General features: G+C 44.4%; 11 protein-coding genes across 11 annotated transcripts; 4 read left to right on the forward strand and 7 right to left on the reverse strand. All coding sequences in view use genetic code 12, as the record gives it.

Moving 5' to 3' along the window:
• Positions 1-15: 15 nt before the first annotated feature.
• Positions 16-2,949, reverse strand: PGUG_04772 (Zn(II)2Cys6 transcription factor; the record flags this gene model as incomplete). The annotated part of the gene is made up of 1 exon (XM_001482767.1): positions 16-2,949. One exon carries the CDS (start codon positions 2,947-2,949, stop codon positions 16-18), a length of 2,934 nt encoding a protein of 977 aa, XP_001482817.2.
• Positions 2,950-3,250: 301 nt separating this feature from the next.
• On the forward strand, positions 3,251-5,218 carry PGUG_04773 (glucose-induced degradation complex subunit; the record flags this gene model as incomplete). Its single annotated transcript, XM_001482768.1, has 1 exon — positions 3,251-5,218. The coding sequence occupies one exon, from the start codon at positions 3,251-3,253 to the stop codon at positions 5,216-5,218; it is 1,968 nt and encodes a 655-aa protein (XP_001482818.2).
• A 30-nt stretch (positions 5,219-5,248) lies between these two features.
• On the reverse strand, positions 5,249-6,901 carry PDI1 (protein disulfide isomerase; the record flags this gene model as incomplete). Its single annotated transcript, XM_001482769.1, has 1 exon — positions 5,249-6,901. The coding sequence occupies one exon, from the start codon at positions 6,899-6,901 to the stop codon at positions 5,249-5,251; it is 1,653 nt and encodes a 550-aa protein (XP_001482819.2).
• A 137-nt stretch (positions 6,902-7,038) lies between these two features.
• On the forward strand, positions 7,039-7,815 carry SVF1 (Svf1p; the record flags this gene model as incomplete). The annotated part of the gene is made up of 1 exon (XM_001482770.1): positions 7,039-7,815. One exon carries the CDS (start codon positions 7,039-7,041, stop codon positions 7,813-7,815), a length of 777 nt encoding a protein of 258 aa, XP_001482820.2.
• Positions 7,816-8,595: 780 nt separating this feature from the next.
• On the reverse strand, positions 8,596-11,616 carry ADP1 (putative ATP-dependent permease; the record flags this gene model as incomplete). Its single annotated transcript, XM_001482771.1, has 1 exon — positions 8,596-11,616. One exon carries the CDS (start codon positions 11,614-11,616, stop codon positions 8,596-8,598), a length of 3,021 nt encoding a protein of 1,006 aa, XP_001482821.2.
• A 95-nt stretch (positions 11,617-11,711) lies between these two features.
• PGUG_04777 (ubiquitin-specific protease) lies at positions 11,712-15,329 on the reverse strand (the record flags this gene model as incomplete). The annotated part of the gene is made up of 1 exon (XM_001482772.1): positions 11,712-15,329. One exon carries the CDS (start codon positions 15,327-15,329, stop codon positions 11,712-11,714), a length of 3,618 nt encoding a protein of 1,205 aa, XP_001482822.2.
• A 297-nt stretch (positions 15,330-15,626) lies between these two features.
• On the forward strand, positions 15,627-16,949 carry PGUG_04778 (bifunctional AAA family ATPase chaperone/translocase; the record flags this gene model as incomplete). Its single annotated transcript, XM_001482773.1, has 1 exon — positions 15,627-16,949. The coding sequence occupies one exon, from the start codon at positions 15,627-15,629 to the stop codon at positions 16,947-16,949; it is 1,323 nt and encodes a 440-aa protein (XP_001482823.2).
• Positions 16,950-17,302: 353 nt separating this feature from the next.
• SFL1 (Sfl1p) lies at positions 17,303-19,144 on the reverse strand (the record flags this gene model as incomplete). The annotated part of the gene is made up of 1 exon (XM_001482774.1): positions 17,303-19,144. The coding sequence occupies one exon, from the start codon at positions 19,142-19,144 to the stop codon at positions 17,303-17,305; it is 1,842 nt and encodes a 613-aa protein (XP_001482824.2).
• Positions 19,145-21,182: 2,038 nt separating this feature from the next.
• SOK1 (Sok1p) lies at positions 21,183-23,216 on the forward strand (the record flags this gene model as incomplete). The annotated part of the gene is made up of 1 exon (XM_001482775.1): positions 21,183-23,216. One exon carries the CDS (start codon positions 21,183-21,185, stop codon positions 23,214-23,216), a length of 2,034 nt encoding a protein of 677 aa, XP_001482825.2.
• A 555-nt stretch (positions 23,217-23,771) lies between these two features.
• PGUG_04781 (uncharacterized protein) lies at positions 23,772-24,431 on the reverse strand (the record flags this gene model as incomplete). The annotated part of the gene is made up of 1 exon (XM_001482776.1): positions 23,772-24,431. One exon carries the CDS (start codon positions 24,429-24,431, stop codon positions 23,772-23,774), a length of 660 nt encoding a protein of 219 aa, XP_001482826.2.
• PGUG_04782 (uncharacterized protein) lies at positions 24,428-25,360 on the reverse strand (the record flags this gene model as incomplete). The annotated part of the gene is made up of 1 exon (XM_001482777.1): positions 24,428-25,360. The coding sequence occupies one exon, from the start codon at positions 25,358-25,360 to the stop codon at positions 24,428-24,430; it is 933 nt and encodes a 310-aa protein (XP_001482827.2).
• Between the last annotated feature and the right edge of the window lie 4 nt (positions 25,361-25,364).

The raw sequence follows: 25,364 nt of genomic DNA on the forward strand, positions 1-25,364 counted from the left end.
TTTCTTTATGTACATTTAGTTGAAATTTCCATACATCTCGCCCATCGGTAAGGAGTCGAAAATGTTGAAATTCACAATCTTATCCTTCTCCGACTTTCCGGCTTGAGATGATATCAAACCGTCAAAACCCAAACTTTCGTAGTTCGCTAGATCGTTATATTCGTTGAATGATCCCATTTCGTCTTCCAAGGGACGTGCGTACTGGCCATTACCACGTTCCCTCGATTGTTCCATATTCTGTAGCCACACATTCTTTTGAGACATCAATTGCAACCACATCTGATCTATTTGCTCACTATCAGGGATGGAATCAGACGAGACGCTTCCTGTAGGGCTATCTCTGCTAAATTGAGAGAATTTGTTTTTCAAATCTTCATTTTCTGGTTTTTTCTTTATGTTAGACAAAGTGGATTCCAAGAGGGATATAAGTGAAACTACCATTTCATGGTCATAAGTAGCTGGTAACGAGCCAGCCGTTCCGTTTCTCATACGATCATGAAATTCCTGGTCCCTAAGAATATCATCCATAAAACCAAAAATCTTGAGCATCTTCCAGGCGTAGATATATCTTGTACTCAAATGTGCAATCAAATTGGTAAATCTCTTGAAACAGTCCTCTAGTAAGTTTTTGAGAATCGACAACTTCTGGTGAAGCCTAATCAAATTAGTCGATTTGTTTTCGTTTTCAGAACTTTGATTGAGCTGTTCGTTAATGGTGATTATACTTGCCAAAGTTCTGATTCTCAATGACAATATAATGGTCACTCCTGAATTGACCAATGAAATAAACCCAGGTGTGATTACAATGTCCGTCGATTTTCTGAAAATTGCTGTGTTGCTTGCAGTAATACTGTGATGCAAAGACAACATGTCATGAACTGTAATAAGACAGGCCTTCTTCATATAATAAAATGATAGCCTGATTTCTCCCTTATTCTCAAAGTAAGATGACAACCGCAAGTGTATAGTCGAAAGGAAATAGGAGCAAGAAAAGTATATCTTCAACTTCATGACTTTTGAAAATACATCGAGGACGCTTGTGTTATCGTCAAGGATCTCCAACAACTTTTGGTAGTTGAACGTGGCGTTTTGCTCAAGTATAGACAATTTGGCTGTAAATTCGTGAAGGTGAAGCGTGCCCTTAATACTCACTATCAGGCCAACGATATCATAAAGTTGCTCCCACATGTAGTCAAAACCATCAAAAGTAGATACAGTCATCTCTTCAATAGCGTCACTCTCGACATTTCGTACTCCTGGGATGTAATATGGAGCTCTCGTATCAAACATGTTTTTACCCACAGTCAAGGGCGCTCCCAGGAAAAGAGCAGTATTCACATCAAGAACCAATAAGTAATACCAAATCTTTCGACGTAAGCTGTTTTCGCGATCATCTACTGGCCCCATTGAAGGATCAGGTTCACGGTTGAGCCCCATCGATTGTGCCATCTGTATGACAGCCGTGGTCAATAAAGTCCGATTTCCGAGGTCACTTCCCTGGTCACCAGTCTCAGGGCCGTAGATCTGATATAAGCGTACAAATATAGCCAATTGAAGTACTGGTATTGATACTGATCCACAGATGTTGAACTGGTTTAAGCAATGATGGGCAATGTTGACGACCTCGGCCTCAACTGGATTTTCTACTAGAATTTGAGCTTCAGGCAGAATCGGATTTGGAAGACCGTTCACTTTCGCAACGTTGGAGAACAAACTGAGATGGGCAAACCGAAGGATAATCAATACTAACCCGATATGAGCAAAGTCAAGTCGGCGCTCAACCCTAATATCATCAATAACCTCTGAATCTTCCGCCTTAGAAGCAAAAATTCTCGTACAATTTTCACGTAAGACAAGTTCGTCCACAAGCGGAAAAAATGGGTAAACATGTTGGAAATAACGAGATATGAGAGCCCAGAATATCTTCTTCTTGGGTAGTAATCCGCGTACCGCTTCGATAATTGCATCTATGTTTGATGTCTCAATGTTACAAAACAGGATTCCTTTTGATACAAGTGCTGGATTCATCTTCTTTGGATTTGTTATCGTTGCGGAGATTGTTGTGTTCGGGTAGTTTTTGAAAGGTTTTTCGTCTCGTATACCTTCGACTTCTTCAACGCGTTCTCTGAACTCTCGCTCCGTATTGTCATATTGTACATTTTCTTCAACCGTGAGAAGTTTCATTTTACGTTGCTGGACGTTTATGAGCTTCATGAACAGCCATATGTGTTTCAAAGGCTGATTGAGTTGTACATGGGCTACCCAGCTCAAGGGACCAAAGGACTTCCTTGCCTCGCCTCGAACAAACACCAGGTTATACCCATCGTAGAAGTTTATGGTATCGGAGTAGCTGCCTATTGGATTCTTTCCAAGAACCGATTGAACGTCTGCCATTTGCGAGCTAGTGTGTCCTCGAGAAAACCGGCTTTCCAAACGAGGGAGTCCTTGAATGGGTGCCAGGCCATTAAATTGAGAAGAGAATGGCCCTGCAAAAGAGTTACCAAATAAGTTTGCACCTCCAGGAGACCCCTGATTGGTAGGTATAGAGCCGTTCATGCACCCATTGGCACTGCCGTTCATGAATCGCTGAGGAGCCAGCTCTCTCATATCAGGGGCTCCATTATGTGGACTTGTTCCAAAAGGCTGAGGTGGTACGGAAGGTATGGAATCAGGTGTTACATTGTTGGAAGAAGATGACCTATGGTGGACATCGCTGTGGGACAGATTGGCCAGTCCAATGGAAGATTCTAGCATTTGTACCTTATGTTTTAAAAATTCAAGCTCCGAAACCGCATCTGGGGCTTCGGACTGCGGAGCTGGATCTCCATAAACACAGTCCTTGTTTCCATACTTGACACAAGTGGAACACGGATTACCCTTATCGCATCTCACCTTTCGCTTTTTACAAAAGGTACATACGATACTGGGTCTGTTTCTCTTGCGCAGCATGGTGGCGATAAACCTAGTTTCAGCCGCTTGATGCGCAAGGCTATGACAAATTGGTGCACCGGTGCGAAAAAGGAGTAACTACAGGAGAAGGTGAAAAGAGGCACAAATTGAAGGAAATGAAGCTTTGAGTGTGCTAGGTGAACCATGGTGTCGATGGAAAGTCGTAGTTGCAATTAGCTCCCAAATAGCTTTTTTCTTCTTCATTGGGTTTAGCCAGTGGTGAATCGTTCCGCATCCGTGCACCAGATTCCTTGCTGCACTCCGCATCAATAACTACGCGATCCTTAATCTGATATTAGACATGAATCTTCAGAGCTGGCATCGGGATGATCATGTCCAGACCGCTTTGTTGGCTCGGTACCTCATGTCTCGTGGGTTTGAGAAACAGGGCAGAGAAATATATGATACAGTGACAAACCACACTTCAGAAACTGCCAATGGAATCTCTCCAGTGTCAAAATGCATCCAAAACGGAGAGTATTCTACAGTCTTACAATGGCTCACGGGCACCGGGAATCAAGAGCCGAACCCATTGGGCCATTTAGTGCCTTCTGATGCTCAAGTAGGATCGTATTTGGTACACAGAGCAATCTTTCTTGAAGCAATTCTTCGTGTCAAACTCCTCAAACAGCACGAAAATCCCTTGGCAATGCTTAACGATGTACTCATTCCACTTAGACACACACTCAACCAATCATCAGTGTTTCCAACACCTCCGGAAGATGAACAGAAACAACTACTTCAATTGGTTTTGAGCACTGCGGACGAGGTGGTTCATGATATGTTCCATTTGCAAAAGGTTCCAGAGCCTGTTTCTGTTGCGTTTGCAAATGAATGTTTCGGCAAGATCAGACAAGCTCTCATCAAAGATTTTAAGCTGGCAACGCAAGCCAATTCGTCGGAAACTTCGTTGACCAAAACTGACCCCTCGAACATAGCTTCGGTGCCTCCGGACTACCTCTTTCGCCTTCTCCAGCATTCATATGCCCACCTTGAGCTCATACATCCATTCAGTCTTCCTCCGCGCTTACCCACTGCATCTCCTCGTGAACTCGAACTTCTTCTGCTTCCCATAACAGCGCCTACTTTCGACCCACCTCCTAAATTTCCAGCTCATCTTCTCCACACCTTGAAACACCATCAAACAAATGAGGTGTGGATCGCCAAGTTCTCTCCTCTGGGCAGATACTTGGTGCTGGGCCTGGCAGATGGAGTACTCGTGATCTATGATGTGCATAATAAGTTTGAGGTTATTGCTCGGTTGCAGTCAGATCCAACGAAAGATCTGGAAGCCATGGTGGGCTTTTCCGACAATGCAAACTCGAAGAAAGCAAAAAGCATTATGTACTGCAGCTGGGATCCTACTGAACAATATCTCGTGAGTTCGTCGGTGGATACTATCATTCGAGTATGGTGGGTAGGTGGTCTTAATCGCAAGCATAAAACCAGATCTCAAGACGATTTCAAGCTTCGGTGCTGCTTCACAATTGGTCTTAATATTAAGGCTTGGACCTGTGAATTCTTACCTGTTCCACATGGTGAAAACCCCACTTTTATTGTCGGATCCATGGATAAAAAACTCAAGGCATATGACATTGACGGCCGAGAGCTTTTCGATTTTTTCGGAGACACCGAAGAGGCTGCAAAGCCAGAGAAAGAGGATGGTCCCATAAACAGCTTTCAACGAGTTACTGACCTCGCTATCACTCCAAACGGCAAAATCCTCATAACGACTAATAACGATAAACGAGTTCATTTCTATAGCATCCCAAGTCTAGTTGATCCTCTAGCGGTGACTAAATGCTTGGCGTCCATAAGTCTCGGTGGTCGCCTAACATCATGTTCAATATCCTCCTCCGGCGACTATTTATTATTCAACATCTGTCCCGACGAGCTTCAAGTTTGGTGCATAGCTCCATTGGCGAAGGGTGAACCTCCGTACTTGGTGAGAAAGTTTTGCGGGTTTTTGCAAGACTCTTTCACAGTCAGGTCTTGCTTTGGATACACTGTGAAGAATTCAGCAGGCGTTGAAGACGAACAGCTCGCATTGACTGGAAGTAAAGATGGTTACGTTTACATCTGGAAACTTTCATCTGGTGGTCTAGTAACACGCATTCGAGCACATGAAGGACTAGTCAGTTCTGTTGAGTGGAACCGCTATCATCAAGCAGTCCCTCATGATCCTCGAGATTATGGCAGTTTGTGGTGTAGCGTCAGCGACGATCACACCGTCAAGATCTGGGGACCACAAGACTTCTACAGTACATAATAATTTCTCATCAATAAACCTATGAAGTTTTTACAACTCGTCGTGGTCGACATCCTTTTCTTCTTGTTCTTCCTTCTTCTCCTCAACCACTTCGTCATCTTCGTCTTCTACAACACCTCCCTTAGCTTCCTTCAAAGCATGGCCATCCACCTTGTGTCCACCGTTCTCTTTGACAAAATCGATCAAGGCTTCAAGGTTACGAGCACCATTGAAAGTAACTGGGACTCTCAATCCGGTCTTCTCGTCAATTTCACCGTTGGCAGGGTACAACAAAATAGTTGGGTAACCTTCGATTGGTACAGGAACATCGACATCATTCTCTGGGTGTTCCAACTTGGCAATGACGACGTTGGCATCTGGCTTGTTCGAGTCGTAGATGCTGGCCAATTCGTCCCAGGTAGGGGCCAATTGTTTACAGTGACCACACCATTCGGCGTAATACTTGACAAAGACATCTTTTGATGTGTCCTTGACGATAGATTCGTAGTTGTGGGCCACCAACTTGACAACAGGCTGGGCAGCAACTTCTTCTTCAGTAGGCAATGGCTGGGATTTGATGATTGGCGACAACTTGCCGGCAACGAAGTCCTCAACAAATTTAGTAATGGCCTTAGCTGAAGGGTTAGGGTTCTTCTTTTGGTCGAGACCGTACTTCTTGTTGGCTTCCACGTCTTGGATAGCGAACAAGGGAATGGTTTCAGGGTCCATGCTCAAGATCTCGGCATGACGACCAAACAAAGTGGCGTCCAATCCAACAAAGTTAAGCTTTCCACGGTACTTCTTACCCAAGTCATTGAAGGTCTTCTCCAAAGCTTCCTTCTGGTCTGGACTGTTGTAGAAATAGTAGGCGAGAGGGATTGGAGACGTCATGTAGGCCAAGTAGGTTTCACGGTTGATTTCACCAAAGTAAGGAACCTTCTCTGTGGTGATGAACTTTTCTAAAGCATCCTTGGAGAACTTCTCAGCCAATGGTACTACGTCGTCTGCACCTGGCTGAATCGCAATGTACACGGGAGACTTACTGGCCTTCAAGCTCTTGAATTTGTCTTGCAAGGCCTTGACAGCGTCGGAGTCCTGAATTGTGAGGAATGTCAACTCCTTTCTGCGAGCCAGAGCCACGTCGAAGTAAGTGGAATTTTCCTTTTGTTTGCCCTCCTTATAGTCTGCTGGCAAAATCTGGATCACAGCAGGTTTCTTGAGGTCGGCGATGGCAGCAACGGCAGCATCAGCAGACTCGATGGTTTGAACTGCGGGCTTGGACTGGGCCACCATGTAGTCTACAATACCAGAGGCCTCTCTTGGACCATCATAGTCGTCTGGCTTGTTTTCAGAGCCACGGATCACCTTCAATGTTGGGTAGCCTCTAATTTCATGTTGCATACACAATTCCTCTTCAACTGTGCAATCCACCTGTGCCAACTTGATATTGGGGTTGGTTTCGTTGAGCGAGTTGGCAGCCTTGGTAAACTCTGGAGCCAACTGTTTACAGTATCCACACCATGGGGCGAAAAATTCCGCCAAAACCAACGGATTGGAATCAATGAAAGATTGGTAATCAGCGGCAGTTAATTTCACCACAGCTGAGTTTGGATCAGCAATGGCATCGCCATCGGATGGGCCAGATGCGGCAGCGGCAGAAACGAGTGCTGCTAACACGTACGAAGATAATTTCCAAAACTTCATTAAATAAGTGGTGAAATATCGGCTACCTATTTATAAGCTGAGGACACGCTGGCGCGCGAACTGCCCCTGCAGTACTGGGGGCACACAAACACCCACCCAAGCAATCATCAGGTGCGCGCCATCCCTCTTCTCTTTAAATGTTGAAGTGGGTTCAGTCGGGTTTATCTGCTGTTGCCGGTACTACTGAGCCAGAGTATGGCCGTGGTGCCATCCATACAGTTACAGACTCCATTAATGAGGGTGCTCCAGTTTACAGAGAGCCTCTGGTGAATGACCTTTCGTGGATAGTTCCTGGGTCCACCAATGTAGAAACTCAAACATTTTACTTTACTTGTCTCAAATCAGGGTACGCTGGATTTGCCCAGGTGATTCACTCCAACTTGATGGGAGTACACACCACTGCTCAATTCACCTTCAGATTAGTTCATCATGACAATCTTAAAGAAATGAACTTGTGGACATCCACCAAACTCGAAAACTTCAAGACCCAAGGGGCCAATTTTTATGCTGATAACTTGTCCATTGAATTGCACGGCGATGAATACGTGTTAAAGTCGTCGGTGACCCCCAAATCGGTGGTTAATTTGACCATGAAACGTCTTGTACCAGGTGTAATTTTTGGCAAGGACGGCACTACTCTCTACGGAGATGACGTAGCTAACCCATGGGGAAGTATGCGCCATTTGTTCTGGCCTCGTTGTAGTGTCACGGGAACCATTGTTACCGATGGAAAGACAATTGACATCGATGGTCTCACCATGTTCGTCATGGCCATGCAGGGAATGAAACCACACCATGCCGCCAAATCATGGAACTTTTTGAATTTTCAATCAGAAGAGTTCTCGGCTGTGCAAATGGAGTTCACCACCCCTCCTTTCCTATGCCACTACCTAAGGTTAATATCGCCATATTGACGTCGCGCGACTCCATATTAACATGCTGCATTGATAATGATATCGTCCATGAAGACCCCAAGATAGACGAGGTGGGATGGCCCGTGCCCAGTGCTATCACGTTTAATTATAACGGCAAGAGTGAATCTGGTGAACCTTTAACTGCCACCGTGAAGGGCCAGCTTAAGACGTTGGTGGAAAGAGTCGACGTGATGGCCGAAATTCCCCAGTTTGTCAAGAATATCGTTAGCGGTGTGTCTGGCGCAAAGCCCTACATCTATCAGTTCTGTAATGAAATGGTTGCTACCGTGGGCGACAAGTCGGAAAAGGGTATTGCGTTCAGTGAGGCCACTTTTATCTCAGAATGATTTTCTGGCACAAATACATAGTTTGAAATTTTCAATAAAATCCTAATAATCTTGCTATGTCCGATGTCTTCATCTCTTCTTTGAACGAGCAGACCTTTGGTTTGGTGTCGCTCCCGCCAACAATATCGAAAATGATATCTCCTGATCTCTTCATCGCACCTCCTTTAGTTACCAGCTTTGGCGGTTCAACTCTGAAAACCGGAGTAAAAAAGGAATGGATCTATTTCTTGTTCAACGGCTCAAAACGTCTTCCTGGAACATTGAGCCTTAAATCAACTGGTGGTTTCAAAATACTCATTCCCAACAAGTCATTTGCGACGGTTAACCATCATGGTAAGCTGAGTAAGATGCTGAGAAAAATCAGAATACGAACCCAACTACGTATTACTGGCTCTAAGTTTAAGTACATAGTGTCATAGTTTTATCATTAGGTCTATCTCTTCTCATAAGCAAAGAAGTGGAGGAACAAGTATCCCAACGTCAAGAATACAAGTATTGATACAATAAGGCTGTAAGTGTCTTTCCAGAAAGCACCGACATCAAAGCCAAACGAGCTCAAGATGACGGCACCAGGAACCTCGATAGAGAGTCCGTATTTTTTTTCTTTCAAAATCAAATCTTTGACTTCATTGATTGATAATGCTTCGTATGCATAATGGAAAACAGAAATCCACTGGAGCCATTGAATAGCAGCTTGAAGTTCCTCTCCATTGATGAACAATCCAGCAAAGAGAAGAGAAAACAAGAGCACCAACACTCCAATCATGGTAGATGTACCAGGGTCCTTAATTAATATTCCCACGATTAATACCTCAATTGCTACCGAGAGGTTGAAAAGAACCAACACCATTATGGTTTTTAAGAATCCGTTATTCTCTGCTGATAACCCAACGAGAGGATAAACAATGCTGGTCAAGATTATTGGTGGGAAAACACGCAAGGGTATAACATCACAAACAATTTTGCTGACATAGTAACTGAACGGATGGTAATAGTTGTTTGCACGCTCACGAATGAAGATGATTCTCTCTGCCGAGAAAGAGTGTAATCCGGTCAAGGCTGAGAAGCCAAAGAGAGCCAAAACAAAGAAGAACAATCCTAGTCTGTTCTGGAAACCACTTATATCATTCTGAACATCGTAATACAAATATCCACAAAAACCACCCACCAAAACGGAAAGAATGTAGTGACTCAACAACAATTTTGGGTTTCTGTACAAATTCTTGAAGGTACGAGAAGATAAAATGCTAATTTGCGTACCGATAGATGCTTTTGGATTGTCGGCGAGATCAAACTGAGATGCAGATCCTTTTAGTTCCTTAATTTCATCTTGAAGATCGCTGGCAAAGACAGATTCAACGAACATTTGATTAAGCTTCGTCGCCATTTCGGCGTTTCCTTTCTGGTTATCACTCGAACCAAAGAATTCATCACGATGCGATGCATAGTGCTCCCACTCTCTACTCAAGTCAAAATTTTCAGTCTCGTCTACCGCATGAACATCTGTGCTACTTGCTTCAGTGGACAAATTCTCCAAGTCTTGTTGTGGCACCGGAGGACTGCTTTCGTTGGCTGTCAAGTCAATGAGATAATCGGCAATATTGTAGCCAACTGGACACTTGAATCCATTCCTAGCAAAGAAACCATTACATTTCATCATATCTCCAGAGTATACCAAGTCACCGTCACTCAAGAGGAGTAATTTGTCAAAGAGAGACACGATATTGCTTCGTGGTTGATGAATAGTGAATACTATCGTTCGGTCGAAATCACGGCAAAGTTTCACGAGACAATCTACCACATTTCTAGCATTGTAGGCATCTAGTCCTGAAGTTGGCTCGTCCAAGAAAAGAATCGATGGAGACGTAACCAACTCACAGGCAATAGATACTCGACGTTTTTCACCGCCAGAGATTCCTCGCTTGAAGTCAGATCCAATCTCACGGTCTTTTATACCCAAAATACGCAACTCGTTAAGAACCTCCACGACTCGAGCTTGCTTAGCTCTTATGCTCATTGAGCGTGGAAGACGAAGTAGAGCACTGTTGAGCACAGTCTCGTAAACCGTCAAAGTTGGAATCAAATGATCCTCTTGGTCAACAAAACCAATAATTTTCTTAAAGTCACGAGGATCAAGATGGGCTCCGTTGACAGTTATGTTTGCCTTTACTGAACCATCCTTGTTCTTGCCAGCTAAAATATCAAGCAAGGTAGTCTTACCGGCTCCTGAACCTCCCATGATAGCAAGGCACTCGCGAGGGCGAACCAAACCAAATACGTTCTTCAAGACGGTTTGTCCGCTGGGAACAGTGTAGCTCACGTTCTCAAACGCAAGGGAAGTTGGGGTAAAGTTTTCACTCAATGCGGTGGAATCAGCACCAACATCACTTTGTGGAACAGCCAGGAACAACGGAGTTTTTCTGATATTGTGTACAGAAGCCAAAAGGACCAAGAAACATACAAAAGTAACACCCACTATCACCACAGCGTTACCTAAAGTTAAGCGACTTTTGTCAGGGCTGTCGAATCCGGGGATCTCACTCTTGTGTACGCACTCACCTGACTTACATTTGAGTGTAATGAAAGGGTCTCCGAATACAGACTGTATCAAATCGTTCATGCTTGGCTCGGAAAAGCGACATGAACGCTCAGCAACATCACATGAAAAGTCACCTGGGCCCTTAATTGTCTCTGTGAGAAAATCCGATATATCAATGGAACCAGCTTCACCACAGAGCATACGATCAGGTATACACTTACATGCAACGTTTTTGCATTGGTATCTTGTTGAATTTTTGGCGATATCGTAATTATACTCGCACTCGGTCAAATCGCAGTAGAAAGATTCCTTTTGGTCAATCCAAAACTGAAAGTCACACTCTCCAGCAGTCTTGTTACAGCTAAACGTAGCCTGTGGTTTCTGTCCCTTAAGAATTGAAATGATTTTCTTGTTGGTTACATCACACATCTGGTGAAAGTTGTTGATAAGTACTCCAGTCTTATAGCAGGTGCCCTTCAAACCTTCAGGCATAAACGTGTCGCAGACATCATCTTGAGTACACAAATTGCAATTAATTCCCAGCCATCCTGGACGACATTCACATGTTTCATTGAGTTTTTTCTTTGGTCTATGACTGTTCCCGTCACTCAATGCTCCACATAATGCCTCCGAACAATCTAATCCACCATATCCATCTCGACAAACACACATTCCCGTGAACGTATTACACTGTGAAAACTGACTACACTCGAAATTGGGAAGGTTGCAATTGAAACAAGGAGGACATTCATCATCCTGGTCAACAGGTTTTAATGAAAGACGGTCCTGGAATGCAAATCGGCCCTTTATTTTCTCAAATCGTTCCATCACATCCTGCTCCGTCTCTAGAGTGATGGAAGAGACAACAGAAGCCGCAGAAACTACCACGGCCACTATTAATTTTGATAGCTTCATGGTGGAGAGCAAGCCTTGTGCGGCCGCATACAGAGATAATAGAAACGAGGGGACTACTGTGCAGGAGGGTCAAATTTCAAGTCTCTATAAAAGTACTATTCAATGATTCGCTTCAATGGCTCCACGTAGTCTTTTTCCAAAGAGTCCTTTACATAGACAATGTAGTATGGCGTGGCAGTGTTTTCTTTGACAAAGTTGAACACTTCGGACGACGGAACCTCGGTTACAATTTCATCATTGTACTTTCTGAATATGTTTTTGTGAGGGTCCTTAATGTACACCCAGTAATGGCCATAGCTTGCCTCGCCTCGGTGAATGAATATGGCAAAGATGGAGTACCCGACCTTGGTGTAGTCAGTGAATTGAGCCGATATCTTTGAAGTGAGCTCTTCAAGCTTAGCATCGAGAGCTTCAATCTTTCCTTTCAATTCATCGATATGGACCTGAAGATTCAGAATCGTGGTAGGATTAACTGCCACTGAGCTACTAGGCACCACCTTCGTTTCTAGGTACTTCTTGGTTGTCACCAAGGCATCGATAATGCATAGTTTGCTGTTGGGATCAGGTGTTAGTATCTTGTTACGAAGCTCATGGATTTGACGAACCTCAGATCGCCATTGAAACACTTCGTCTCGTTTCTTCAAGATTTCCAGATCTTGCGTCTCCAAATACCGATCTAGATATATCCTTTCGCTAAAGGGAATGTGCTCGATAGACTTATATGCCATCAACTTTTCTCGGTCGAACAAGACTCTCTGTACATGGAACTGCAACACCTCAGGTAGTTGAGCAACCGTCAATGACTTCTTCACCTGTCCATCTTCAAGATTGACAATGTCTTCACTAAAATAGTTATCCAACGAATCGTAAATGTCTTTTGGATGATCACTGACATTGATAATCAAGCTAAAGAATCTTTCAGTGGATATTCTTTGTTCCCCTGCTTTGTGCATAGGAGTCAAGGTCTGTTGGGTCTTGCCATAGAAAAGCTTCTTGATCAAATCAAATTGTTCTCCATCTTCTTCTAAAGATTCTGGTTCCAATGCCGTTTCCAACTGAAAAGTGACATTCTCGATACACTCGGTAACATCTTGCTGGCGGCCAACTTCGATTGTGCTGTCGATTTCGTCAAGAATAGGAAGAATTGTACGGGTTTCTTTATCACCTGACATCAGATCATCACTATGATTTGGGGTAGGCAAAAATGGAGGAGAAGGAGATCGTGAGTCGATCATGATTGGTTCCAGCTCATCTCCTTGCGCCAACCCTGCACTTTCATCAAGCTTGACTAGAGCCTTGCTTTCGTGAGTTCCAAATCCAACTGGTTGTGAAAGCGGCAAAAAGGCAAGATAAGCCAATTCTTTACTAGGTGCAACACACCGTTTGTTTGTATGTATCATATCAAAAAATAGCTTTTGAAGATGATAAACAAACTGGTGTGAACGATGAACTTCCAGCAATTCTACCTTTCGGCCCCCAATTTTCCTTTCTGATGCTTCTTCAAGTCCAGTAGCATTGTTAGGGAAATTTAGTACCATTTGTCTCAAAGGCTTGATGCAGAAATAGTACTGTAGTAATGAGTTGAGGTAACATGTGTTTCCGATGTTATCAAGTCCAGAGGGCCAATTTTCTGCAGGCAAGAGCAGTACATCCACCTTTCCCGAATGCAAAAAGCTCTGTAGGATAGCCAGATCCCTAGACTCAGCCAATGCCCTCAATGCTGCTCGCAACTTTCGAATGTCTTCAACGTCAGTTGCTTTGGCGATCCTGTTTTGAAACGACGTTATTATCTCGACATCACCATACTTTACGTCTTCAAGGTTGAACAAAACCAAGGCATCATGAACACTGACACCTGGTTTACTGGTATCTATCTTGCGCTCGTAGTATGACATTAACTGATAGCTTTTCCTGTTCACTGCAACGGAAAGAAGTGATCTGTTGAGCAATAAAATTTCTGATGCCGTTGAATTGAAGCCATTCGACTGTAAAATATCGTCAAGCTTGAACTCATAAGCTGTGATCACCACTTCGTCCTCGGTGATTTCTTCAATCCCCAAATCATCCATAGCAATATTCAAAGGCAACACTTCGTTCTTGATATAGTTGTGGAGAATCGCACTCTCTCTGGCATTAGCAATGACTTTAAGATGCTTGTTAAAGTACGAGTAGTTTCGAGGATCTTCTTGATACTGAGCTTTGTACACAGCAATGATATCATCATCTGTGAGGTTTTCATTTGGTCTGTCGATTCCAATAACTCTTAATGCATTTGAATAGTCCTCGTAGCCTATAAATTGGCCGCTCTGTGTGAGATGATTGAAATAGCTTTGAAGCTTTTGATTGCTTTGACCTGACTGACCACGTTTGAAGTTTATGATACTTCGGAGTGAGTCGGCGTAATGAAGCTTATTCTTGCTGTCTGATTTCAACGTGTTTTCGTAGCATCGAATTACCAATTCGTCTTGAAAGTATGTTGTAGCACTGAGGTTGGTGAAGAAGGGAAGTTGATTGGATATATGCGACGATGCAAACGTAACGTTTACATGTCTATCAGATTCGTTTATGGCTCGATACACCACGGACAAATTGTCACTAAACGAATACTGTTGGTTGACAGAGTTAGGCTCCTGCTTGATATTAGCCCCAACGTAGATGAGCTCAATGCTCTTACGAATGTAAGATTCTCTCAATTCTAGGTTATCGGCCAAATTTGGCGGTACAACATCCTCTCCAGCTGTCACGAATCCCAAACGAGAGGTGAGGAGGTCAACATCCAATTGGGTGTCGAGAGATGTTTTGGTCAAGCTAATAGTCTTGATGGGGTCTCCTGGTGGTAGAAGAATTGGTCCTCTGAGCACCTTGAGAAGCGTGTGGATGCAATGTACCGAAGTGGGGACAGCATTAGGTGACAAATTGAGGTCTGGGTGACGCTTTGCACCTTCTTCATATCGCTTGGCAATGACCTCGTCGTTGAGAAGCGGCCATAAATCGTCGTTAGTGAACTCGCTTTTGAATATCGTGGCTCTGAGAACATGACGAGTGGATGCGTTGGCGGACCGGAACATGGCATCGTCTATAAAAGAAGTAGTGCTGTGAATGTCTAGTACTTTGGCTTCTGTGCGAGAAATATCGCTAGGTTTGACCAAATGGTACTCGTGTTTGTCGATAGTCGTTGCGAAGGGATTGGTAGCAGAATCGATGGTGGAGAGTCGGAAATGATGGATATCGGTGCCACAAACCACCAATCCTCGAATGATGGTGAGTGTGAATGGAGCCACTGTCTCTTGATCCTGCGACGATTGAGGGACCATATTACCTTCGGAGTCGACCCCAACCGTCTCGATGGTAGGGGCATACGCCACGTCGTTGTTGATGGTGATAGTAGCACATTTAGGCTTTTTGGCAGCAATTCGAGATAGGTTTACAGAGTATTCAATGGGCCGTGATCTGAGGAGCGAGGAGCCAGGATGGGCGTTTTGATACGGCACGGTGTACTTGAGGTCGTCGAGGATACGATTGAGTGTTTTATAGGGAGAATGAATATCTGGAGGAGGAAAAAGGGTTGGTAGTTTTGACTGAAACGTGGCCGATTCGGAGATTTGTTGGGTTCTGAAGGGGTTTGAAGACTTTGGAGTTGTATATTCCAGTTTTTCGACTTCTGGGGGTGCTGTGACCGGGGCAGAAGGCCCAGGAGCTTCTTCTAATGTCATTGCACTAACACACAAGTTACGTGATCCTGTTGCTGCGAGTGAGGTGCCAAGCTCCGGTGTGCATAGAAAGCGCGAAAGAGAGCTGAGGTGAACTGGAAAACGATCTGAGGACAAGAAACTGTTTAGGTGAGATTGTTTCGGACAAAAAACTGTTTGGGTGAAACTGTTTCGCTATAAAGATACTGCATTACACTATTGTTTGTCCTATAGAGCCGGTTTGATTTGACTGACAATCACCGTCTTTTTTCACCTATTCGGTACATTTCGCATTTCCTTCAACTTCCATAATACCTAATCATGTCAACGCTAGACCTTAAAAAAATCCATGAAAACTCCGACGGGACCATTACTGGACTCACGGAGCTGGCTTTTAAAGAAGTAGTGCTCAATAACCCATATTTTGCTGCTGGTGGAGGACTCATGGTTCTCGGTGCTGGACTAGCAATGGCTCGTCTGGGCATTACTAGAGGCTCGGGGTTCTTGTATCGTCAATTGCTTGTGGATCTTGAGATCCCTTCCAAGGACAAATCTTACTTGTGGTTTCTCGAATGGATGTCTCAATACAAACATAGAAGTTCACGGCACTTGTCGGTAGAAACCAATTTTGTTCAGCACGATAACGGTGCCGTTACCACCAAGTTTTCATTGGTGCCTGGTCCAGGAAAGCACCTCATTCGCTACCAGGGTGCGTTCATGTTGGTCAATCGAGAAAGACTGGGAAGGCTTTTGGATATGACTCTGGGAACACCATTTGAAACTGTTACATTAACCACTTTGTATCGTGATAGAGCGCTTTTTGGTAACCTTTTGGCAGAAGCCAAGAGCATGGCATTGAAAGCTCGTGAAGGAAAGACTGTCTTGTTCACTTCGTGGGGCCCAGACTGGCGTCCTTTTGGCCAGCCTCGTAAGAAGAGAATGCTTGGTCTGGTCATCTTGGACAAAGGTGTAGCCGAGCATATTGTGTCAGATGTTCGGGACTTTTTGTCTTCTGGAGATTGGTACCACCAGCGAGGCATACCTTATAGAAGAGGGTACTTATTATACGGGCCACCTGGAAGTGGTAAAACCTCATTTATCCAAGCGTTGGCTGGTGAACTTGATTACAACATTTGCATACTCAATCTTTCTGAAAACAACTTGACTGACGATCGTTTGAACCACCTCATGAACCATATTCCAGAAAGGTCGGTGTTATTACTTGAAGATATCGATGCTGCTTTCAACAAACGTGAACAAAGTGACGAGAGCGGCTTCACTTCTGGAGTGACATTTTCCGGTCTTTTGAATGCATTAGATGGTGTCGCTTCTGCTGAAGAATGTATCACATTTATGACTACAAACCACCCTGAAAAGTTGGACCCGGCACTCTTGCGTCCTGGACGTGTTGATTATAAAGTACTTATTGGTAACGCAAGTGAACACCAAGTGCGCGAAATGTTCCTTCGGTTCTACGAAGGAGAGGACCAATTGTGCGATGAATTCATGGAAAAATACAACGAATTGGCTCTTGAAAACGTTAGTACTGCTCAATTGCAAGGACTTTTCGTCTATAATAAAAGGGACCCTCACAATGCCATTTCCATGATCGACACGTTGAAAAATCCCAATACGGTCTTTTGACCCTGTACATATGCTTGTAAATAAACAACCTCACCCTCGATACCTTCGCATTAACTTTTTATGGGCTTCATCGACGTCTCGGACACTCAAATCGGCGGCTCCAGCTTGAACCTGACTTTCATGTACAAGTTTGTTCAAGTAGTCCATATATATCAAGTACATGAGCACGTCTGACTCATCTCTCTTGAGAGGTGCCTCACATCGCGCCTTAGCTACCTTGTTGAAGGTTGCTCTTGGAAACGAAGGCATAGTGTTTATCAAGTTCAACTTGATTTTGTGTTTATCAACTTGATTTTGTGGTGTACTGGGTGTGTCACCAGTAAGTTGGTATTAGCTATATAAGTACAGTATTCTTAAGGACGGAACCGCTTATCGGCTCCTTCATGGTCATCGCCAACCCTCCGCTTGTTGTTGTAGCTCGGGGAAGCTAGAAGGTTCATTAACAGGTACGAGCCACCCGATTTGAGTGACTTGTCGAGCTCGGAAACCGAAGGTAGCAAGAGTGATTTTTGTTGTGGATTATTGTGGTGGTGTTGTGGAAGCTCTGACGGTGTAGTGTTGGCAGTGCTGACTGTGGGAAGCAGAGTTTGGGAATATGTGGGTAATGAGCGTGGAGGATCATCGGAAACGACACCAGAGTCTGTCAATGATCGGCGTGGAAAATAGCTGGTATGAACATCTGGTGTCGGAGGGTCTATAGTGGGCATGGATGAGGTTCTTCTCACGGGAAGATGGGCGGAGGGGTTTGGGGTCATGATAGGAAATGGATATTGTTGGTAATTCTTGGGCACTTGAGCGGGGGAGACAGAGCGGTTCCGGTCGATTCTTTCCAGAAGCGACGTTCTTCCAGATGACATTCCATGCAGAGGTTGAGGACTTGATGCTATGATTTGCTGTTTTGGCTGCGGTAAGCGGGAGGAAGACGGCAGGGTGGTGTGGACGGCTGGAGGTCCCGAGGCTGATAATGGACTATTGCTTTTGGACTCGACTCTTAGCCTTGGATCGAGCTCTTGCGGACGTTGCAATGGGTCCATGAAGCTCATGTTACGTTCGTGTGGCTGCTCGGTGGCGCTGTTGAAACGGAAGACTCTGTCTTGAGAGTAGATGGAAAAGTATGGGTTGAGTGGGTACTGTTGAGGAACGATATTTGGGTTGGATGAGTTTCGCGACTGGGGAGCTGCTGGAGCCATAGGTTGTAAAAGTGGCTGTTGAAGACGGTTATGGAGTCTGGTACGAAGATCTGCCAATGCCGCGGCGGTGGCTGCTGCGGTAGCTGCTTCTGGAGATGTAACGGGCGAAACCACCTTTTTATCTGTTTTTTCCGCCAGTTTTTCCTTCACCAAGAAATCTTGGGTCGATACAAGTCTCTGCAACAATTCTACAACTTGAAGCATTTCCATGTGCGACTCACGGGAATCGGTCACCACGGCGTCTACACGTGCCGCGAGAGCAAAGCAGTCCGATCTCAAGCTATTGAGGTTGTTGTTAAGCTCTACCACCATATTGGCTGACGCCGAGCCTTGCGGTTGAGCTTGGGTGTGTGGAGCTGGCGGAGCCAATGTGGGGCCACCAGTTGTAGTTCTAGCACTTTCTACTACTTGTGGGAGCTGTTTCAGAGCCAGCGGAGTCGAGGGCAGCTGTGGAAAATCGTCGTGGTCTCGGTCTTGGGTTATGGAGGCTGGAACCGAGGTAGGAATGGATTTAATGTTGACGACTTCTTTAGGAGAGTTGACATTTCTCAGTGATCTACGTTTGATGAGACGCAACGAGTCGACGTCTCCCTTGCGGAAATGGCCAGCAGAGTGCTTAAACTCCCATCTGGAGGATTCTTGTGGCAGGTTGTGAGTGGTGTTGGTTGAGTTGGAATTGGAGTCGGTTGAAGTATCGTCGTTCTGAAATGCATCATTCACCTTGTGGAACCCATACATGTTGAGCTGTCGTATGAAAGAGGCAATGTTGGTGTGTTTAAAGTACAACGCCAACACTTTGGAGAATTCTTCTGTTGGTAAAAGGTAGAATGATTCGTTCGAAGGAGCCCACCAAATTAAATGGCTCAAATCTGGATCTGAAAGCATATCGTAAAGCTTGTGGATAAACACCGTCTGGGTCTTCCCTGCGGTAGTACTTGGAGTCAGGTTATTACCCTCTCGAGGGGTGATCACCAGCGATGAGCCGGAGCCAAAGGAGTGTGACATAGCCACTATAAGGAAAAGGGAAAAATATTTCGCAAAGAGTGGCAGGTCTTAACCAATATAAAGTACAAGAAGCGTTTCACCGAGCTTCAGGTTGCTATGACACAGTTATGGATGTTTGAATATGGGTAGAAATAAAAAAAAACTTGGAGATTCGGACTATTTAGTTTCGCACACCCAAAGTACAGGATGCGTTTTTTGCATGAAAGATGAACGGCGGCGGCATGCCGAGGAATACGATGGTTCTACGCGGTATAGTGAGCTGGTTTTCAAACCATGAAATGGATGAAATAAGCCAATAACCTTTCGGTTACAAAGATGCAAAAAGATAAGCTGAAAAACCAAAGATGAGATTTTTATGAGCCTAAATGATGATCACTGTAGACTACAATTTCGCTACGTTGGGAACACAGACCGCCGTACGCGGGTTTGTATACTAGATGCGGATGACCCAGATCTTCGTTAACCGCATCTGGAACTTGCGTAGTTTCTCTATGCACCTTGTGCAGCAACCTGCATCGGGGCATTGTTGCAAGAACTGTTCGGTTCGAGTTTGCAGCGTTGCTAAATGCAACGTCGCGTAGACGAACAATAGTCACTTCCCCTGAGAGACTGCACACTCTACTGGGGGATGTTTCAGAAACAATCATGCATACCCTCAAGTTCTACCGTTTTACCATGATACCATATTAATGACTGATTCTTCATTTCTTCATAACCCGCAAATGCCGCGGCTCAGATGGAATTCGGCGAAAGCTTAGTCATCCCTCAAACCTTAATTTCATTATATTCTATTGTGCATTACAAGAGTTGCCCGATGCATTGAAACTGCGGATAAGAATCTCAGCATTTCAAAGTCATGTGAGGGAAGAAGCAGTGGGGCTATTTTTTAGGGTGTTTATATTTTATTTTTGCACATGGTTCGGATGCGTGCGCCCAATGTGGCAAGTGGCCGAGGTTGAGTTAATGCGAAACATTTCCAACGGCTTTGGTTCCGTCATCCCCGTCCGGTGCGCGCACCATAACTCCGCCTTCGCCTACCAAGCAGGAACATGGAGAAAAAAAAAATTTAATATCGACCAGTACGGAAAAATGCAACGTGCGGGATGCACATGAAACAAAAATTCACTCAGAGGAAGCTAATTGCGCCGAATCCGGCACGTCGGCAACTTCCGCGGCGTCCACTGTATGCAAGCCTCCCAACTTGAAGGGCCAGTGGTGCATACTCCTGCTTGCATTTGCAGCAGATACGATGACATCGACATCTGGTACCAAGCATTTCACTAACCTTTACATATACGAATTGATGACGACCTTCTCAATACTTGGCATTCAATGCAAACTTTTCCGTGCGCTCATCATACGAGGCTCCGTAATGCGGCTTGACAAAAAATTACTAACAATGCACCCCCAAACACCCCGCCTATTGGCGACGATTTCATATGAAACGTTACGTCCATTACACCACCATATGCGTCAGGTATTATATGAGGTTTCCACCAGTGGTTTGCTACATTTAGTCATACTATACGCTTCTGAGCCTCCTACGCGCCTCTCTGAACGGTCTGTAAACAACTTTGCCAATCATCAAAAAGTATCCTTATAAATGAATTCAAGTCTCATCTCTATCGTCTACAGTCGTCGTCTAGCTCTTGGTGCCGTGCCATGGCTCTATACAGTCATTCCCTTTCGCACTTTGTCGGTGTCCTCCAGTAGTCGCGCACCCCTTCATCATTTCTTTTTCGGCAATTGTTCGCATTTTTTTTTCTTTTTCTTTTTTGGCCACTCACTCACTGGCAATTTCCCCCGTGATCATCATCTCTTTGGTTTTAAACAATCCGTCGCATTAACTTCATTTCATTTTTAAATTTTTAAATTTTCATTTTTGTTGGGGGTTTTTCCATCATAAGCATCTTTCGATTTTTATCGCCTTCAACTATCCCAATCGTCGCCCTCATATATCCTTCATACTACTCAAATAATCCCATCTGCGACTGATCCTATTGCCACATTTAAAATCCCCTTCCTATATCATATCATCATGAATTCACAGGTCAATAACCAAAACGAAAAGCAAGAAATGCTCCAGGAGGACCAGTTTCGCAACGTGTTCTTTGACTCATCGAAACGCACTTTTTCCACCCTGTCGCCTTCCGATACGAAACGGGCTCGTCTAGAAGCCCCTGCTCCGTCGCTGAAGGCACCACCGGCTGTGGATGTTGCTGCCGCGTCATCTCCATCAACAGTGCTGTCGCCAACCACCGCCACCGGTCCCCGCAAGCGCCCTCATTCCCGTAATCCTTCGCAGCACGACTTACCCATTTTGCGCAAGTCGTCCGGAAAACTCCCCACTGCATCTTCGACCGCCAAGTCCAAGGCTCCCAAATTCATAAGGAGATTCCGCTCGCGGTCGCTCCCCATCATCGCTTATAACGGTTCGGCCTCCACTGGTGTGACCTCAGATGGCGCGCCACCGGCACTTTCTCGTGGCATTTTCAACACTCGATTCATTACGAATGGTGTACCTTCCGCCGGCACGGCAGCAGCTGCATCCATTGGCTCTGCCCGCGCTGCTGCCGCGGTCTCCTCGTCATCTTCAGCATCTGTTTCGGTTGTCCCTCCACTTCCACCAATCAACCTTCAAAGTCTTAAGGAGATAGATCTTCATGAAATTCTTAAAAATCCGCAACTCCGTCACGACATATTATTTGATCCCCAACTCCAGTTCCGCCCCAACTTGGATGGTGAGCGTGGAAAGAGAAAGAAGACCATCATCGACAAATACTGGAATGAAATCCAAAAGGAATGCAGCCAGTTTTTTGTTCCTTCAGACTCCAAGTCCGCATCGCCCCGCTCTATTTCGCGTCTCCCACTTCTTTTTGCTACCCTCAGAGACATTCTTCTCCTGCTTTTGCCTTACAAGGACCGCCAGTCTGTCAATGACGTGATGGATATCGACCTCTTAATCCAACAATTGTCGCATGGGTCGTTTGACTTCGTTTCCATGGCAAGATGGCTTGGTGAAGTATTCAAGTCTCACTGTGCTCCAATGAGAGATGTATGGGTTGCCGAGATGATCAACCGTTTTGTCACTTCATCTGAAACAGGAAGTGTTGACAAATTGGTACAGGGCTTGCGTATGATTTTCCAAATCTTAGAAGCCATGAAGTTGGACGTTGCTAATCATCAGATAAGAATATTGCGTCCTATCTTGATCGAGACCGCAGTTGATTTCGAAAAGGACTATTTCAGTCAGCTTATTCAGCATGCAAAGATCGATATTAACGACTCATTGCGTTGGTTTTACAAGTCGTATCTCAAAAACAAGGCAAATTTGGGACCATATTTCGATTCCGCGGTGTCCAAGACTGATGACAAAAACTTAAAGTTGGTTGCTGTCGCGGGACTCATCAATTTACTTTCGTGCCGTAACATGGCTACCGACTTCCCCTCCACCTTGGCATTCGACCACACTAGGTTGATTCTTCTTAGAGCGGATATTAGGCAACTTGTTTGTGTTCAGTTGTGCGTAATATTATACAAACAACTTGTTTTCAACAATTACCAGAATGTTAGCGAGAGAAATCAATACTTGCAACCCAACGTGATTCAAAAGATTCAGGAAGAAGTGTTAGCAATTGTTACTGACGATAATGGCAATGTTAAATGGACAAGAAATGTCAACGCTATTGCTATTCAGTTAACTAAGAATGTTGTTACACCAATCAACCCAACTTCCACTCAGAACACGGGTCCATTGCCTCAATCTATGATTGAGTTTGGTTGTGGTTGGTTGATGAAACAAATTCAACCTGGGTCTGATGTCTACGGCTTAATGGAGGAGAAGATTTTCAAAGAGGTTTTGACTGACGTTAACAGCACGTTAAAGAAATTCGACATGGATTCAAAGGTATCATTGAACGACAGCAAAAATGACAACTTTACTAACAAGGCTAAGAATGCAGGTACCGAAATGCTGAATATTGCACATCGAATCGCCACATTGGTCAGGTTCCATTGGAGTGTGTTTGGCTCCCACTATCGCGAGTATCTTAATGGCATAGAAGCCAATTGATTCATATTACGACATATCATCACATACATATTCATGAACATCAAAGATGAGAAATTGATGACAATAGACGAAGTAAAATTCTGAGTTTCATGGCGGCACAATACTCAAGCCTCCTAAATAATGGTCTGATTTTGTAGTTTATTTTGCGACCATTTGCATATCAACGTCCAGACTCCGCCACTTTTAACCCAAAAGTAGAAATATTTAAGCGTTTTGCATAATTCTGAAATTTCGTGCGACTCGTGTTCAACTGCCCAAAACTTCTTTTTTTTTAGAAATCACACTGATCGGAAACGACTTCTTTACTGCGAAAGTAACTTAAGCTGAAGTGCGTCTTAGGTATATTATTGTTGCAATAGTTGATCCTTGGTTCAACAAAAAGCCAAGAAATTCGATTCGCGCAATTATGATGTAATATGCAACGGTTTGTTGGTTACATGTTTCATATTTCATTTGCAGGTTACATATATTTGTTTCAACATTATGACGTAAATGTGTGCCCCACACATGCGAGAGAAAGATAAGGAGATCCATACACCTAAATGTGGGGTAAGTTCAGAAATCCAACCCCAAGTCATTTATGGATCCATTGATATAGCATAAACGTAATGTGTCGAATTTGGCTTGGAACACAACGTTGTATGGGCGTGTGATCTTTCCCGTTGTGATCAACTCTTCAAGGTAATCTGCAAGCTCTTCGCTGGTAATGAAAGGAGAAGAGAACTTTGGCTCGCGAACGAACGCCATGGCAATTACCACATTAAACGGCATTTTACCTTGTTTCACATAAAGACGGAGAGTACATTCGAACGCGCAAGAACGAGGTTTCCGACGGAGACCTGCGGTTTCTTGAAGCGAGCCTGACCGTACAAAATGCAATTGCTCGAGATAGCCAATGAGAAGACGTCCCAAATGGGTTTCTGGGGACCCATCTTCATAAGCACCCGCGGGTTCTTCGTAAGGGGGCCATGAAATAGATGCAGGTTTTCCTTCGGTGTTAACAAACGAGTATTTTTTTCTTATGACCCCTAAAACAGCGTTGTAGAAGTTGCGTACAGTGGGGTACAAAATCTGTGTTTTTCTCGTTAGCATGGTTTGACTGAGTATTGTGCTGAGGAAAAAGTGCGATAACAATGGTGGGAGGTCGCATTGATGTTTCAGGTTTTGGATTAAAAGTGACGTATCACCACCACATCGCATCCATACATTTTTCATGGCTTATCATCGACTGTTTCATTAGTGGAATCCAGAACCTTTCTTTTTCTCATAGAGAACACATCGTCGTCTTTTTTGCTCTTGTCGCTACGGTGGGTGCTGGAGGAAGAAACATTATCACTTTCGACCATGGGTTCAATTTCGTGCTTCACTTCTTCTTCTTCTTCTTCCTCTTCCTCTTCCTTGATGGAGGGCTCTGTGACAATTGAAGCTCTTCGCAGTTCTCTGCTACTTCGTATTTCCTGAATAACATCGTCCTCTCGCGATATCGAAGGTGATGGTAGTGAAGAGTAATTGTACCCATCGTCGTCTTCGTAAGTATACTCTTGGCCCAATGTCATATCATTGGCGCGTCCGCCGCGTACCGACGATGCTATGTTGTTGACGATGGTTTGAAAGGTTAGACTGTTGTTCAATGCTTGGGAAAGTTGTTTTGATTCTGGTTCTTGCTTGGCAACCGGTTCGTTTATCTTCTTTAAATACTCTTCAACAAAAGGCATAGCTTTGTTCTTATTTGAAGACTTGATGGATTCAGTTACCAGCTGCAACCTCACATTATTTTCCACATCATCCACTGTCAACACGGACTGGATCACCTTCAAATACAGCCCTGTCATTACTCCTACCACGATTCCAAAGAACGCACTGACCATAAGATAATGAACCATGTTTATGATAAAGAACCGGAAGTGAGGGAAGGTTTGTACCAATGTCAGCACCGATGGATCCCCGAGTTCCATCCAGTAAAATACTGGCTTGAAGGGAAGATATATGAAAGTATAGTTGAGCACTTTCAATACTTGGAATGCTGGAATGAGCCAAATATGTAGAACAAGGCTATAGAAAAAGTATGCTATGGGAAACACGATATGTGTGATGGGAATTGCAGCCACCCAAAGGGCTGACGTAGCCCACTCTGTTATCAGCATATGT

This window comes from Meyerozyma guilliermondii, genomic scaffold, assembly GCF_000149425.1.
Source record: "Meyerozyma guilliermondii ATCC 6260 scaffold_6 genomic scaffold, whole genome shotgun sequence".
Classification (NCBI taxonomy): Eukaryota; Fungi; Ascomycota; class Pichiomycetes; order Serinales; family Debaryomycetaceae; genus Meyerozyma; species Meyerozyma guilliermondii.